This window comes from Melanostigma gelatinosum, assembly GCF_949748355.1.
Source record: "Melanostigma gelatinosum genome assembly, chromosome: 9".
NCBI lineage: Eukaryota > Metazoa > Chordata > Actinopteri > Perciformes > Zoarcidae > Melanostigma > Melanostigma gelatinosum.
This window is the reverse complement of record NC_136642.1, coordinates 12,607,741-12,625,591: the sequence shown is the minus strand read 5'-3', so window position 1 is coordinate 12,625,591 and position 17,851 is coordinate 12,607,741. Positions and strand designations below refer to the sequence as shown.

At 41.1% G+C, this 17,851-nt stretch overlaps 1 protein-coding gene across 1 annotated transcript; it reads right to left on the bottom strand.

The window, feature by feature from the left end:
• Nucleotides 1-4,592: 4,592 nt before the first annotated feature.
• On the bottom strand, nucleotides 4,593-16,792 carry LOC306781816 (diacylglycerol O-acyltransferase 1-like). The gene is made up of 17 exons (XM_079274854.1): nucleotides 16,440-16,792; nucleotides 15,533-15,620; nucleotides 14,488-14,528; nucleotides 13,900-13,985; nucleotides 11,257-11,309; nucleotides 10,623-10,728; nucleotides 8,821-8,949; nucleotides 8,399-8,467; nucleotides 8,168-8,271; nucleotides 7,923-7,961; nucleotides 7,671-7,712; nucleotides 7,536-7,580; nucleotides 7,161-7,273; nucleotides 6,716-6,781; nucleotides 6,171-6,258; nucleotides 5,926-5,988; nucleotides 4,593-5,419 (listed from the first exon to the last, which is right to left on the bottom strand). The coding sequence occupies exons 1-17, from the start codon at nucleotides 16,679-16,681 to the stop codon at nucleotides 5,270-5,272; spliced, it is 1,524 nt and encodes a 507-aa protein (XP_079130980.1). The 5' UTR covers nucleotides 16,682-16,792; the 3' UTR covers nucleotides 4,593-5,269.
• Between the last annotated feature and the right edge of the window lie 1,059 nt (nucleotides 16,793-17,851).

The following is a 17,851-nucleotide window of genomic DNA, read 5'->3' as shown; positions in this document are numbered from 1 at the left end:
TGACCTTTGCGCCCTCGCATCACCTCCAAACATCCAGTTCCATCCGTCACTTCTCTGTCTGGAGCAGGTTCAGCATTTCACGGTGAAATTCACTTGTCTTGTCAGTGTGTCAGTTGTGTCTCCTTTCAGATTCTTGAGTCATGCCAGTCGGCTGTTGTGATCAGCACACTTCTTCAGATATGTGCATCATTTCTGTCACTTTGCCAGCCTGTCTGTCTGTCGTTACTCGGTGCATTCATTTCTCAAACATCCTGAGATCTTTCTTCAACTGTTGCACGTCTCACTCCTCTCAATGTGTCTTTCTTTGTCTTCTCTCCTTCTCTTTCTTTCCCTGTTAGTGTCAAGTTCAGTCTCTCTCTCTCTCTCTCTCTCTCTCTCTCTCTCTCTCTCTCTCTCTCTCTCTCTCTCTCTCTCTCTCTTCAATGACTGTCTTTCTACTTCCCTCCCTCTCAATTTAAATCTTCCCTCAGTTTGGTCTTCAGACAGGAAGTCTTAGTATGTGTTTACATTCTGCCGGGACACGCACATGTCTGCCTATGTACAGTGTGCACACACACACGCACACACACACACACACACACACACACACACACACACACACACACACACACACACACACACACACACACACACACACACACACACACACACACACACACACACACACACACACACACACACACACACACACACACACACACACACACCACACATAGCTTCATGTGTGACACTGGTCCATAGAGTATTTTTCCAAACTGTCAAATATTGATAAAGCTCAGACTAAAAGGACAACTGTAAAACACAAAGGATAGAGGTTCTGCATGTTCCCCACAGAAAATAAAAAAATGGAACTGGTTATGAAACCATTGTGAAATAATGTGCAGTACATTGCATTTGAATGACACATATAAGCTGGTGAAAAGACAACAAGAAAACCTTGCTAACCTTATTTTAACGTTAAACTGTGCAATGTTGTCATATTCAGGAAATTATAATGCACCCATTTTGAAAAAACACATCAGTACCAGTATATAACCCCAGAAACCTTGTATCCTTAAAACGATGACACTTGACTGTGATAACTGAATGTTTTTGTAATACCAATAAAGAGTATAAAGATATTTTTTGGCTTTAAGAACTTTAAGAATTGGATGAAAAAAGAAGAATAAATCATTTGTAAGAAGAATCAACTGTGTGTGTTGATGCAGCCATGAATCTCTTCCTTTTTGATGTAAAATAACATAAATTAGGTGTCCTCTATCGAGGAGAGGGGATTTGGCCAACCCCGATCTGCATCATGAATATGAATGAAGAGTGATATATGGGAGCGAACTGGAAGACGACGACAGAAAGCCCTCTGATTTGTGCTGTCATGATTCACAGTGATATACAGTATATATATGAAAAAAAACTCAAAACACTAAATCCTGAACCTGAACAGACCTTTTCATTTCACTCAGTTGAGCTACGAAACAAATCAGGCTTAACTAGTGATTTGATGTTCTTTCTCATCCTGACACCGAGACAGTAAACACTGCTCAGGTAATTAGTTATCTTTAGAGGAGGCAGAGCATTGGACAGATCTTTTCTACATTTTTCAGAAAAAGCACAAAAATGATTTGTTTCAGACGCATCACATTAAACCAAACGTATGTGTTTTATTGTCAAATATAGTTTTCTGCAACATTTTCTGAAACTAGGGCAAAACTCTACATACACAACCATAAACATGCACACAAAAAACTTGGTGTAAAGCAGATAATGTGCGTATGGGTCATTTTATCTGGTCAATAGGCTACCTGAGTGGTGCTTTCAGTAATTGTGACACAAGTACCAGTTTTTGTGTCTTTGCAATTGCAAAAATTTGGATGAAAAGCAAAACATCAGTGTAAAAATCAGATTTTGCATCAAGTGTGTCTCATGTAAACATGCTATTTCGGACATACTGTATAATTATTTTGTTTATCACCTGAATACTTGAATCTAAATACACAAACGCCCGTCCAAAAGTTGTATTCAGATGTAAGCTGTCTCTTTTCAACGTGTCCCTGGACATACGCTCCATCCATCTTGCAGAATGAGACAGGTTTGTGTCTCCTGGTTTCCTGTCTAGAGGATCATCACTCACAGCTTGTCAGTGTTTCTCGGAAAAATCCGGAATAACGGATGTCAGGAGAAGAGACATGGATCAACCTGTTACTGGGGACAAGCACAAAGAGAAGATTCAGGACAGAGAGGAAAGAAGAGAGAGAGAGAGAGAGAGAGAGAGAAGGGGGAGGTGTGAAAGAAAATAATTTAGATCAAGCAAAGATTGGAAGACAGAGTGTATGTCCATATGCATAGGTGTTGAAATGACAGCTGGATCATTTTATGACATATGTTTGTCAGAATCAGAATCAGCTTTATTGGCCATGTGTGCTTACGCATACATGGAATTTGTCACCGGTTTCCACTCCTCTCTCAATGTACAAACACAAATTTACAATAAACAATATATAAATGTATAAAGAATCAAAAAGGGCAGCAAAAAAAAAGTAAAACGGATGTAGGTATAAACATTTAGCTGTAATACAAGTATAAATATATGTCCAAGAGAAAAAAAAAGTGTGTGTATATTTGTATATATACATGTGAACATCAACCTATAGACAATAGTGTAGTATAACCTATTTATTGTTCATGAGAGCGATGGCCAGTGGAAAGAATGCGTGCGTGCAGTTATGCAGAGAGAGGTGCATAAGTGTGTGACTCAGTCCAACCAGGGGAACTGGAAAGCTTCGCTTATGACAGGAACCGTCTGAATATTGAGGATAGACGAGAGATGATGAGGTTTCTGCACTTTTTACTCCGCTCCCCCTCCTTCCTCTCTCTCGCGGTTTATTTGTCAGGAGTGAGAAGCAAAAGCTTACTTTTTGGCATCGGTTGCGGTTTTGGTGACGGATGTGAGGAATCGATTGCTAAAACAAATAATTGCACAAATCCCTCCTGTCAAGATGCAAGCAGAAACATCGCTTGCCCACCACATCTCTTGTAAAGCGTAACCTGCCAGAGTATTTATGTTCAACAGAGTGAGACTTTAGTGGCCCCTGAAGAAAATTACTGAGTATAATTTTTACAATGTGATGCTGAAAATGCTGTGTCTGGGGTTTTTGCCTCTAAAATCACCTCATTAACGTGTAGTAGGTCAGCATTTTCTAAACCCTGACAATAAGTGGTAATGTTCTTGTTTTCAGTGAGTCCCTACATGTGGACATGTCCCAGAATAGCATTGCTACCTCTGCTGAAACAGTGGGTTCAAGTCCTTCTTTGGAATGAATTCATCTTAATTCTTGGAATACAAAAAAAACAAGGAGAAAATAAGGTAGTACATTTTCTCTGTGCGCCGATACTCTACATTGTGTGGTGTATCCTGCAAAGCCACGTCTCATGTCACATCTACTCTAATCCTCACTGACGATTGTTTAACCGAGCACAGAGCACATACACACACACAGTTTAACACTGTCTTAAGTTTGATATTAAGCCTGGTAGGTTCCCTGATCCAGATGAATTTCACAGACTAATTGTCGTTTTAATTCATTTAACTTGTGGTGCATTAAATGTCTGTGACTGAAACTAATACAAGAAAATGTGAGAATTAAAAATGTCTCAGTCTGGACACATCCCAGAAGACATATGAGAACATAAATAAGGATGTAAAAGGAGATTAGACGAGTCATGATTTAGGATTAGGGTGAAGTGAGGTATTTTTGAAGAATGAGAGTACAAAAGGAAGTTTGGTCTTATTTTTCCCAGCCTAAAGCGTGTGAATGCAGCATCTCTTTCTGTGACATGGACCTGTAGGTTTACAAGGACAGGGTCACAAAAGGACTCAGAAATGTCCTTTTGCAACAAGACAGATTGAAACTATATGAATATTCATTTTGATATTCTTCAGTTCAGTCTTAAATATGCACATAGACTAGATAAATAAGAAATGCAAGTTAAGGATGAATGAAAGTGTTCATTCCTGAATGTACACATAACGGTTCATGCCGAGTACAGCTTAGAAAAGATATCTCATGGTGACGGTAACGAGCAGTTCCTTCCGTTTTTGGTAAAAGCGTTTCTCGCAAATGTGCAAAATTACCTGTGCAGTATTTGGGTGAGGGCTTCCCTCCTCTACCTGTTGATGACTATTCAGCAGATCATTGATGTGAAATAAGTTGTCAACTTGTTGACCTGTAACTGACTGAATTGTTCACTCGGGAGTAACTAAGGTTACAGTTTGGACCACAGAACAAGTGTTGAACTGAACTTTCCATGTTACCCTTCTAGAGCAGTCACATTTGACAGCACTCCTTACTTGCATTTACAGATGCTCATTTTTACCGTGATACATGTTTGCATACATTTGTCAGCTACTTATCAACAAATGTACTAAAGCACTCCTACCTTTTCTCTTCTGGCTCTCTGTGTCTTCTGTGAGTTTCACATCGACATTTTGCTTTAAATCTCTATTTACTTTGATCTAATTAGAAATGTTATGTTCAATAAAAATCTGATAAACATCAGCAACAAATAACACACTGAAAAAAAGTCTTCAATTAAACTCTGAATGTTTATTTTTAGACACAGATTGAATTTGGACGCATGATTAGACATCATTACTTGGCAACAGTCCAATGAGATAGCACCATGACAAAAAAACAAAACAAATCACCCAAAAAGTGTTGCACAAACGGATGTGTGCGGTATTATCAAACAAAACGTACATTAATAACATCGTACTCTTCTTCGTATTCCATCTACATTCACATGGGACAGATTAAGCCTCTTTGGCTCATGAAAATAAAACACAGCGGATCATAAATCTCCATCACAACAGCACTTAAATCATGATGTGAATTGATAAAAAGCAGCCACAGTCCTTATCCTGGCCATGACCACAGCTGAAGAGCAGCACAACATCACACAGTACCCCAAGCTGTCCGTCAGAGAAGTGAAAAGCTGCATGATTATGTCACATGATACAGAAGAGAGGCCTCACTCCCTACAGCACAGTGATGCTTCAAGATTCAACATCTTTCTGTTACAGTTATTCTTACTTTTCCCAACATAAAGAAAAAAATGTATAGGAAGAAAAACATTAGATTACAAGGAGATACAATAGACAAGGTGTCTAATGTAAACACACTATGATCAGTTCACCCTGACGTGTGAAGTACGATTCCTGCACTGGATGCAAGTGGTACTTCTGTGTGTGTGTGTGTGTGTGTGTGCGCGCACATCAGTCAGCCTCCTGTCTGTGTTGCAGGACGTAATAGTCATGGACGTACATCAGGACGGCGATTGGCTGACCAATGATGATTGAGAGCCACACCGCAGCGTTGCCGTAGGTACCGTGCAAGAAGCGACCGACAAACCAGGCCAATGGAAGCTGAAGCGCAGATGAAAGTAGAAATGGAATAAACACAGCGGGTCATTAGGTTTATAAAGACGAATTACAGTCTCACATTCACTGTGCATTTCATTCTGATTTCTGTAGTCTGTGTTTCATGACTCAGCACTCTAATGAATAACTAAGTAGCTCAACAAAGACCAAGAGGCCCTTATGTTGCCTTTTGTTCTGCTATCGTCCCGATGACATATCAAATACGCCCATGCTAATATGCCATCTTAATTAGGTTATTAATTAAGTTAATGACACTGATGCCAAGGCCAAACGCTGAGAACACCTTTTAAAATTTCAAAAAGAGCATCAACCACTTGACTTTACTTTGACTTTTAGTATTAAATGCAACGCTAAATGCAACGCTACCTCTAACTATCGCTCATGTGTACCTAGATCACAAGGCTTATTATGCAGATTCATACTTAAAATACAGATTTTGTTATATGTATTCAACAGTACATTCATCATCGGTGATAGGTGTTGGGTCTTACCTGTGCCATCATGCCCATGAAGGCCCAAAGTCTGAACATCCTGAGAGGAACACTGACCAAGTACTGACACAGAAACGGACAAAGGAAACAAAGATCATTGCATCAAATACATTGTGTTCTCTATAAAACATAATCTGAGTTTTTGTTCAAAGACATCTACCTGAAACAGGATTTTTGAGGACATTTAAGGTCTGAAAGGCACAGAGACATAAGCAGAGAAAGTGGTCTTGGTTCTCAGCTCTTACCTCGTGGAAGAAAGCGGACAAGAAGAAGACAGCTGATTGGCTGACTATTTTACTGAATCCTCTCCGAAGCAGCGGCTTGTAAAAGTGTCTGCAAGACAGACAAAAACACAGATGTTGAAATGGATGAATGGACGGATGATTGACATGTATTGTAAATCAGAATGTCAAAAGCGTTTTCCTGATGTGTAATAATTCATGTGGAAGTATCTTAACTCTCTTATTTGCTGCAATTCTCCCAGACTGACAGGAATTCAAAGTGAATAGGCTTTAAACCCTTTGAATAGCATTTCATTTGCTTTGTCTTGTTTAATACAAACCTCACTGCATTTGCTGCCGCCGCCATGCTCGTTTATGTGGAACCGGCTGCAGGCGCCGTATTTATGACTAGCACTTACTCTCTCACAGCCACATGAATCAATTTGCCAAACGCATCAGTGTGCCTTGTTAAGTCTTTCTCCCTGTATCAAACCCACTGCTGTCCCCTGTGTTCACGTCTAGAAATTCCAAGGCTCTCTCTCAGTGTGTGCAAAGTGCGAATAACTCACCGTAGACACCACTTGTGTACAGGGATGTTCCAGTTCTGCCAGAAATATGTCAGCGACTCGGAGTTCCTGAAAGAGAGTCAGCAAATAGCGTGTTGAAGCATTACAGGGTTTAAACAACTGATCTAAGGCCGTTGAAAAGTCAAGAATCTTTCTTGTCGTGGAGGAAAAGAGGAAACAATCGTAATTATCCTACAGTGCATTGAGTGATGGAGCTGATTTATTAATATCAGCAAACGTACAACACATGCAATGACTTCCCCCTCTGTCATTTTTGCAGGGTACTGAAATGATCTACCACACGTGCTTACATATACTTCATATCTTCATTCACGCAAATCCATTCCTATGCAAATACCAACTCTGAAATGTAAAGACCCCATCAGTCCTTCAGCACGGTCCACCACATCTCATGAAATTCCGAAGCAACACACGCACTAAAACTTACCACCAGTCCTTGTAGAACTGTCGGTCTCCAAAGCGCAGCAGCTCAGCGCTGAAGTTCATAGACGAGTGGAAGAACCCGTAGAAAAACATCAGCCACAGCAAGTGGTTAGGAACCTGGAGAAGGGTGGCAGAAATGGAAGGACCCAAATGAACAATAACAATATATATGACTGTGAGACATTTAGGAAAAGGAAACTAACAGCAAGTAAAAGCCTGGTGCAAAACTCGAGCCCGTTTCCTTCCCATACTCTCAACAAAGTCACGATACATTCTCGTGTAGAGTCAGAGTCAGTCACTAACGTATAACAAGCATTGAGACAAGTAACATGAGTAAAAGGTTCTAGGTGTACAGATACAGATGTTGTGTTTTACTCACAGCTAATCGTAGAAGTCTCTCAGTCATCCTGGACAGATCCATGTCCTGCAGAGGAGAGGAGAGATGCACAGATTAACAAGCGACGCACAGCAGCTCTTTGCATTTGACAAAAACACGTCATTCTGTCCTCCTCACCTCGAGTGGTTTCATGGAACTTTGAATGATGGGAATCATCCACTGATAGAAGGAAAGCAAAACGCAAAGTTATGCCGTTGTCTGCGCCGTAAACTCTACATTTCACAGATTGGCCTCATGTTTCGTAATTTTTTCCATAGTTTTGACAATACGATCTCACCAACACCTTATAACATGGCACTAAAAATACTTGAAATGCAAATGGAGAGAAAAATAAAGCACCACACATCAGTTTACAGTAAAGGACCGTACCTGTTGAGTGAGACCAACTAACAGTTGGGTGAAGAACAGCTGGGGGCAAAGACACACATCAATAGAGTGAGTGACATGACAAGAGAATATGGGGATATGTTTTATAACATCTGTACAAAGGATGGAGCTTTTAAAGAACTTCATTTGAGTTGTGACTCATTGCTGAAAAGTGATTATAGCATGTTGTTGAGAGCAGAGATGCTTTACATGTCTAATTGTCTGAATGCCATGAGATATCTCCTCACCATCTCAAACAGTCTCCTCATCAGGAAACTCGTGCGAATATTCGCAGAGCGCGGGAAGTTGAGCTCATAGCACAGAGTTGGAGCACAGACAAAGTAGTACACGTCTACAGAGACGGAGATCAAAGGGACGGTTCGTCAAAATGTGTGAGAACATGAAAAAAAAAGAGGCAGTGGCTCTAGAAACATTGTCAATAAAGTTTCATACAAACTCTAGAAAGATTTTTTGAGTACCTCTGATGGTGAGGTTGCCAGGGTAACACACCTTTCGGTCGCCTCCATTGAGGTGCTGCACTGACGGACCTGAATAGAAGGAACACACAGACATGAAAAGCATGTGGAAGTTAACATCGCATTACATACAAATACAGAGACAATGATACAATGACAACCAGGTGCGGATGTTGACGCGCAACAATTCCTCAAAGTAGCTACTGTTGCAGTTCCGTCTGCTTCTATGACAAACTTCCCGTTTATCTGAGCGTTGCAGTACCAAGTATCTGCCGCTAGATGTCACTGTAACCACATAAGCGTTGGCCTGAAGGATCGGTCGGGGTGAGAAATGTAAACCATACACAGAAACTGACCTTAAAATTAGCAAAGAATGAATTCTCATTTCGGTCTTAAATGTATGTGCTTGTGTTTCTGTGACTTACAAGACAGCGACCTGGCCAATTTCTTGGCTTTGACCGAGCTCAGCTCTCTGCACCACATGTTGACGTCCTTGTAGGAGTAAAGCTTTAGGGAGAGGATGGTGTAAGTACCAACAACGAACGCACCGCCAACTGACGGAGAAAGAGAGAGGGAGAGATTGGGATATAAAGCTGCAATGTGTGCGGACTTGTAACATAATGATGTACTACCTAGGAGTATGGGGAGGATGAGAAGCAGAGATGAGGGAAAGCCAATGGAGGGTAGAAAACAGTGATGGAGGAGGGAGGAGGAGAAAGTTGGCAAAACAGTGTGAGAGGGAGGGAGAGACTGACAGAATGGAAAGCAAGAGAAAAACAGGGAGAGAAGGGAGGATTAAAACTGTGGAAAAGTGAAGAGAGAAAGAAAGGTTGTCATCTGATCTTGAACAAACATTCATGATCTAACTACGCCAAGGACATCATTATTATACAGTATAGTCACCATGCTTACCAGTGTGAGTGTGTGCAGTCATACAAACTGAAGTCCCTGAAGGCTTTTGTGAGTCAATATGAAACAATTATTTGATGTTAGATTAATAATACTTTTGTAGTCTCTTTAGTTTGTGCTTGCACTCGCGCGCGCACACGTGTGTGTGTGTGTGTGTGTGTGCGCGCGCGAGTGCAAGCGAGCGCACACATACAATTTTAAATCAAGCTTGAAATCAGATCCTTGCACTCTGCTTCATGTACATTGATTGAATACCAGTTGCATAAGCAGAGTTCAGTAGGTGCAAACACACACACACACACACACACACACACACACACTAACAGCCTCACACACACCTGCCCTCTGTCATTGCCCTTCCTGTGTGAACAGCAGCGCAGAGAGGAGAACAGACAGACAGATGGACTGAATCCTTTACTCCTTCACCTCCCAGTGGGAGAGGAGAGGAGAGGAAAATATACCACGACAGGAGAGGAACAAATAATTAAAACAACATATATTCTTGGACCAAATTGACATTGAAGAAAGAAGCTGAGCTAAATATATTATGTTAATGAGGGAAACACTCCTACTGTGGATCGTTTGTCGGTTAAGTGAGAACTGTGACCTCAGCAGTGACATCATTTACATTTTCAACTTCATTAAGTTCAAAGTATGTATCCCTGGTAGAATCCCCACATTTCACTTCTACACAATTCAAGCAAGTCGGCCTGAGGAAATAGTGAAGGTTGGATAACTACCCATCATCTGTTTTTTTTTTAAACACAACTAAAGCAGGCAACTTTTAAACAACACTGGAGCTGTCATGTTTTGAATGAATCCGAGAGGAGTGTAGTGTGCTGGTCTATCATGCATTACTAATGCATCATGGGTGAATCGTATGGTCTGTGGAGGGCGGCCTGATGAAGACAGAAGAAGGTGACCCTTGGATGACCCTGTACTGCAAACCACACCTACTTTGGCATCTCTCCTCTCCTCTCTTCCTCTCTTCCTCCTCTCCTCAGAGCCAGCTGGAAATAATCCAGTCATGACCAACTGGTCCATTACCACTAACCGACCAATTATGGCTCTGTATAAGAGATGTCTTTTACTGCACCATCAAACTGGTCGTCTGTTCCTCTGAAGGGCAAGGATGTGGATGACCTCCTAATCTTTGTTACGATCACATTATTTTCTGTTTTATACACGCGGCGACATTGTTAACCACCAATGGATGGATAATGCTTCGGCCGCATCATAGATGCTACTAGCCTGTACAGCCGATCGTAGCAAGGCTGCAGAGACGGTATTTTAATAATAGTAAAAAAACACATTTTACCTGGGGTCACGGAGGGGACCAATAGGACCACTGCAGCAGGCAGCGTTAGCATGATCGCCACGTTAATGCAGTGGACCAGAAACCCCACAAGTTCAGTGAATGAACCCTGGGCAGAGAGAGACAAAGAGGAACAGCAGGAGGTTTTACATTAAACCTTAAAGACAAGTTGTCCTAGTTTAAACCACCATCTCCCAACTAACTATTTATTTAGTTTGCACATTTTCTATATTAGTAATTTATTGTTGAGCTTATTGTCAAAACAATGTGAAGAATATAACAGCTAAACATGAAAATGTTATTTCTTTGCTCTGCTTTTGAACAGATCTTTGGAATAAAAACAGAACCACATTTCGAGTTATGGTGGCCTATAAAAAGTTTGAAAAAGCTCACGATGTTCCATATTCATGCCAAACAGACAGAGCATAGCTGAACATGCCCTAAATGCAGATGGTGAAACTAATTTCTCATTTTACCATTTAACATTTGCAGATGCAGTCGGGGAGGGTCAGCTAGTCAAGTCAGTTTTAGAAAAAGAATCCCTCCTGGGAGTCGCGAAAGTGCTGCGAATTCAACAGTTCAGTGAAAATCCACAGGGCTCCGATGTTTGAGTGCAAGCAGGGTCTTTCCCACTCACCTTCGACAGCTGCCTTTCTGTGTAGAGAGCCACCAGAACGAACGCATTGGACACTGTCAAAACACAATGACAGATTCATGTCAGCTCCTCTGAAACAGTCCTTGCAGACTCACTTCTGAAGGGGCTGTGCAGGACAGAAGTATGAATACAAGGCTCAGAATTACAGTAAGATATGTTGGTTCCAGGTCTAATGTGGTCTAACTGGTTTGGCCTCAAGTTGAGTATTTGAGTGAATTAAGCTTTACAGCTGCCCTCTGCTGTCTCATGCATAAACCATGCCGTCACACACGCACATGCACACACACGCGCACACACACTCGCGCACACACTCACGCACACACACACACGATTAAACAGGAACACCTGATGAAAGAAATGAGCCAGCACCAACGGAGCATATGTGTTGCTCAGCACACGCCAACTGCTAGTTAGTTGGAGTGACAGGGCGGTCGAGTGGGTGCGCGTGCACACACATACGCACGTCATTCTACTGTTGCCATTCTCAGATCTTAAGGAAAGGAAATAGAAGAGAACTTGCTTTATATTAAACAGCTACAATATCCTGACTTTAGAGGGGAAATGCTAGTATTGGAGCCACTGTTGGTATTTAATGCACTCTTTATTATACATTAATTGTCGCTGCTGAGCCCGATCCTTCTGTGTGAAGCAAATTGGCCTGAATTGTATGTGGAATTTTTGGTTTAAACTGCAGGGTAACTCGCTGCAGAATGAACTTAAGGAAACCACTGGTATGTAGATTGCTCATGACCCCGACTAGACCCGGCTGAGCCACACTGATGGCACATAATTGCAGAAATTGTACCCTTTTAAGACCCTAATCAGAGATTTGCATGTCAGTCAATCTAATCTAGAGTGAGCAGATGTGTAAACTGTCAGACATTTTGATTACTGGGTCTTATCATTCCGTCGTCAATGCAACTATTCATCAGCATTGCCACCACAAATCAATGTGTTTCATGGTGCAGTCATTCCCATGCTTGCTTTGGACTTCATGGTATACTTACTGTACTTATGCTAAGAAGAGACGAGGGAACAAAAGCTGTACATGCAAAACTATTTTCATGTGATGATAACCAGATTTGTCGATCAGGCAAGAACTATTTCATTCAATGTGTCATCATTTGCAGTTAGTAGGAGAACGTAGGCGTCACTAGGTTTCTGGAGAAGAGCTCATTGTAGTTACATGCGATTCTGTATTTAGGCAAATGTGACTTTTTTTATTACCAGTAAAAGCACCCCAACAAAGTAACAAAAACCCACATACAGCCAGGAGAACAACTATCGGTAACTTCCTCTCACGCCTATTTTAAACATGCAAACGACTAAAACATGATTTGCTGACGTTTCATTAATTTCAGTGCAATTTGCTCCACTGAAATAAAATGTGAGTAAAACTCTCTTCAACAGGGCAGTGTCTGACATTTTACCAAAATAAAATGTTGAACATGTTTATTTTATTTTGTAGTTCTTTATCACACATCAAGACTCTATTCTATATGAAGAGCTAATGTTCGTTATTAAAATCTATTTTGGAAACAGTCCTGTTGAGCAACTATGAAAATCAGCAACTATTGACTATTTCTATTTTGGTCACTCACAGGAACAGTTGCCTGAATGGAAGACTGGTTGGTTCTACCATTGTAGACTTTGTGTTGTGGTGTTTGTGTGTGGGAGTGCGTTGCTGCAGTGACTCTAGAAGTACTGACTGTCCTCTGGGAATGAGCTGCTTTACTGTCCATGCTACTGTAAACAGACTCCCATTCTCACCTGTCTCTGTGTGGCCATTTACCTTACCTCCATCCATCTCTTCCTCCCTCCCTCTCCTCTTGTCCGTGCCAATGCAGCACTTTACATCAACCCCCTCTCCCTTTCTTCCCCAATCCTTTAATCTCCCCCTTTTGCTTCTATTTTTTTTCTCTCTCTCTCCCCACTTCTCTCACTCTCTTCCTCTCTCTGCAGCACAGTACCACTGTGCAGTATATGGGGCAGGTGATTGTCCCTCCAGAGACACTGTAAGCTGCACCACTGCAGACTTTCACTGTGATATACCATAAAAATAAATATTTAAAAAAAGTCTTTGGATATAGCACGTGCCTGTTTGTGTTTTACGAGGCTTGAAATAAGGCAGATTAGACCACCCAAACTAAATACATATTCACCGCTTTAAATGCAGTTATTCCACCTAATTAATTAAAAATATTTTAGACTCAAAAAGATGTTTTTAAATGTTGTTGCCGGACTCATTTGAAGTGGTTCAATGGTATAATTTAGGGCCAGATTAAAGTTGAGCAGTAGATTTATATCTGTGCTCATGTACATGAAGCTGAATCTTACTCTCATATCTGCCATATTATGTGTCTTTGGTGATTAGGAGTAATTCTAGCTTTGGTTTAACATCTGTCTATGATTTTTATCCCATTTTATTTCAAGCTCAATTTAACAATTTCTAAGTGACATTTGATCTAAGTTCCCCCCTTATTAAAATGATAAATCAGGTAATTGTTTCAAATATTGACGTTTTTTATCTTAAATACAGGAACTATGCTGTTTAATTATGCGACTGTGGTTGTGTTGTTGCTTTCCTAGCAGGTGATTTACTGGACAGATGAAACGTTTACCTACCAATTACCAGGCATGCTGCTGGCCAGCTGTAGGGATCCTTTAGAAATAAGGAAATCACTTGAATAGGGTCCACCAAGACCCCGTACCTGACAACAAGAGAAGATAGATTAAAAGAGACACAAAGCAGCCATTTTGAATTAGCAAAAAAATGTGACTAATAGCATTAACTATGGCTCTGTTACTGTATATTGGCCCAGTACACCAATCCAGCTAACCAGCATAATATCAGCACCCTGACATCAGCTCAGGTGAAATACAGTCCTTATCATTGCATTAATTACACCTGTGCTTTTTCTACGAGAGCTGTAAAAGTGCTACAATAAAAAACATCTGTTGTCAAAATAGATGAACTAAGAGACATTACAGGATTAGTAAAGTCACTCTGTGAAAGCAGGAAGACGATTGTGCAATGATGGAGAACCTGGTACTTGTGTTTGGTATCTTTCGTCACTAACATCATTGATATCTGTTTAATTAAGAACGAAACACTGGGTAACAAGCATACAGGAGGCCTGTTTACATGATCGTTTATCAGTATGTGAAAAATACACTCATAAAATATTGTCCAAAGACTTCAAACTTACTCACCGTAACAAGTTTTCTAAGAAGAGGCGAGCATTGCTCAACACCTGTAACACAAAGCAAGAATTAAGGATGTTCATCTGATTGACTCATGTGTTACTTTCATTTCTTCATATTGTTATTTCAACACTATTAATCCAATAAAAGCATCCTTCCATATCATCTCTTCCCTCTACAAGTTTCTCTCTCCTTCCTCTCCCTATATCTCATCATCCCTTTTCCTCTCCTCAACCCAGTTCTCCTCCTCTTCGTCGTCCTCGTCCCCACATTATTTATTTTTTTTAATCTCCCCTCCTCGCTTTTCCTCTTTCTAAATGGATTGTAATATCTCATTACCCGGCACAAAGGCTCTCTGCCTGGGGATGGGACAGAAGTTCAGTGGGAATGAAGAAAAACCTCCTGCGCTGAACATGATCAGTGTTCAAAGCCTGGATTAACAGAAGGTCTTCGCTAGCCTCGCCTTGTCTCCAGCACAGAGGAGGAAGAGCTGCGAAAGGTGTTGAGCTCGACATAAAACCTGTTAATCACGTGAAATTGAGTGCACATGCACTCAAAATAAGCTTCAATAACTCAATAATTCTTTGTGTTTTGACACGTTGTTCTCTAACCCCTCACATGATTTGCCTGCACTGTAACATGTTTGATTCAAACCATCTTAGAAATTGCTGAGACTCCATTTTTTTGGCAGTGTGGTTAAACTGGCAGGAAACCGGATTCAACGCAGATACAGACACAGTGAGTCTGTCTAGAAACAAATAGCTATTAATGGAACAATGTGGACTAATTGTTTATTTTACATAACTTTGACATATGTCATTGCATCAATCAATGCTAGTGGATCATCTGATTGGTTCTCTTCCTGTTTTACACTGGTTTCTGGGAAACAGATGACGAGCACAAACTGGATCGCAACTGAAATACATAATGCTACTTATGTTCGCGCCCTTTAGATATTTCCCTGATATTTGGCTTTCACTTATTATCAAAATCTATATAAAAAGATTTCCATAGCAAGTTTGGTTTATTTGTGTGTTCAAATGTTGGTCCTTACCAGCATGACCACACACCAGTTGAGGATTCCTCTGTAGTTATTGAAACCACTGGCTGAACTCAGCAGGGACTCCTGTGTCTTATGACAACTACAGAAATAAAATAGATGAATGGGTGAAACAATTAAGAATATCATGATCTTAAGAAACATTTATTTTTATTTGACTCCGGCATCACATCAATTGCACATCAACTTATGAATATTAGGAAGAAAAAAATGGTTGAGAGTAGTTCTGGTGATGAGAAAGAAAGGAAGATACATTATAGCAGTAAAACCAATAGAATACAACCAATAATACAAATGTTGTGGCAGCAGCTCAGGAAACTAAAGGTGAATTTGGTCTAATATCTATGTGTGGTTCCATATATGTCCCTTGACACACTAGTTTTATCATTTCATTTTGGTAATGTTGCACCACAATAAAGAATATCCGATGTGTTGTACACTAAATACCAACGCGGCCCGATCGGTACACAGGTATGCTTTGGTATTAAACTGGCCTAAAGGGATTACGCTTACCCACAATGCACCCCGTTTATAGTACGCTCATTAGACACGCCCCTAATCAATAAAACAGCCCCACACAGATATCGGGTCTAACGTTAGTGTTAAATTGTGGTTACTCTGCCAAGTAGCAGAACAACAAAAAATGTAAAAGCATGAATGATAAAGGCCGACAGCCGTCACAAAATGAACAGGTCTTGTTCAAGGTTTACCTCAAACGACCCCGAGCAGCCCGAGTGTGTGTGCTGCACGTTCAAACTAGCAAAAGTTATAACTTCTGCCAACTTAATAAGACAATAACGTTACTGGCTTAAAGTATCGTTAATTCAACGTCAGCCCTTAAACTCAACTTTCCTTTAACGAAATAAGTTTGATAACTGTTGTAAAGTTAGCGTTAACTCACCTCAGCCTCTCACTAATGTCACTCCTGCGTTGTTGTTTGTCACTGCTTGATTTGGACCGGGCTGTTTCCAGCGGCCGGTCTCGTTTTCCCTGCCCATTGTCCTTGCTACTGTCGGCGGGCACTGAGCTCTGACACGCCGCTGCAGACTTCCCGTTCATCGGCAGCAGACTCGCGCTTTTCCCCGTCGCGAAAGTGGCCCTTCTCCTGAGAGCTAAGCTCCCGGTGTCGTCCGAGTCCCCCATGATGACGGCGCAAAACCCAACAGTTGTTATCTAAGTTACTCAAAAGCTTACTCCTACAGGTCACTGCTGATAGTAGCATGCATGTTGCTACTTCAACTAGCGTGTAGGAGAGGGAAGTGAACGGGGCTGCAACAACAACCTGCCCAAAGCTCAGATATCCGTAGGTATGAGTGTATGTATGACGCCACATGAAGTGCCAGCGGCCTGTTGTTGCAACTTGTTTGACTGCTGCAAACTGTAACCGACAGGTGAGTCACATCCTCAGGGTTTACTCAATCACGAGATATGAGGAAGCGTTTAACTGAAGTGTCAGTCCGCTTGCAAGCCTGGACTCCTCCCAGAATAGAGTCCAATAAGATAGCACTGTTTTGATTTACTGCCAACCCATCGGGCTCTGTGCATCAGATGCATGATGAATGCCAGCAGGATAACATGGAATAGTTAGACAAAACACCTCGAGGTCCATTTAGTAGCTAACCTGGACATGATTCAACAAAGAGTTAAAAACTGAACAAATATCCACAAATATTACTCTGGCACATCCCTTATATCCTCTGCAACTGTTGTAAGCAATTCAAATTGGGTGAAAGTGCCTGTCCACAGAGGATGTCGAGCTACACCACACTCCATGGTTTTATAAAGGATGGATGTTATAGTTATTGGGTGAAAGTCATTCAGTGTACTTGCTTTTGGCTTTTTTTTGGCACAGGTTTCCATGATTTTGGCACTGTGGGTTGGACAAGTGGGATAACCTTGCAAAGATTAATTTTAATTGGAGGGCACAGTCTTTAATGGCGAATGCTTTTAGTGTGTCTGGGCCAGTGGCCTTTTTTCTTATCTTATTAAGTGGATATCACAAGCGTCAGTTGATTCACAAGAGTGGGCTCTTTAAATGTACTCTTCTGATCAATTAACCTCTCAAAAGCACAACGAAGACACCTCAGGCTGATGGTGTTGAAGAGAATCCTTCAAGTCCAGTTCAGAAGTTGCTGTTGCCCGATTTGGTTAGTAAGTCTATCCTGCCCAAATGTGTATTCTTCATCAGTAGATGGTGAACTTATAACAGCTTGTAGGCGGATGAAATCTGAGCTGGGTCGGACAAGCTCAGTATGACGTTGCGCAATGGCAACAAGAATAAGTATATCCCTTGTGGTTTTGGAAACAACATGG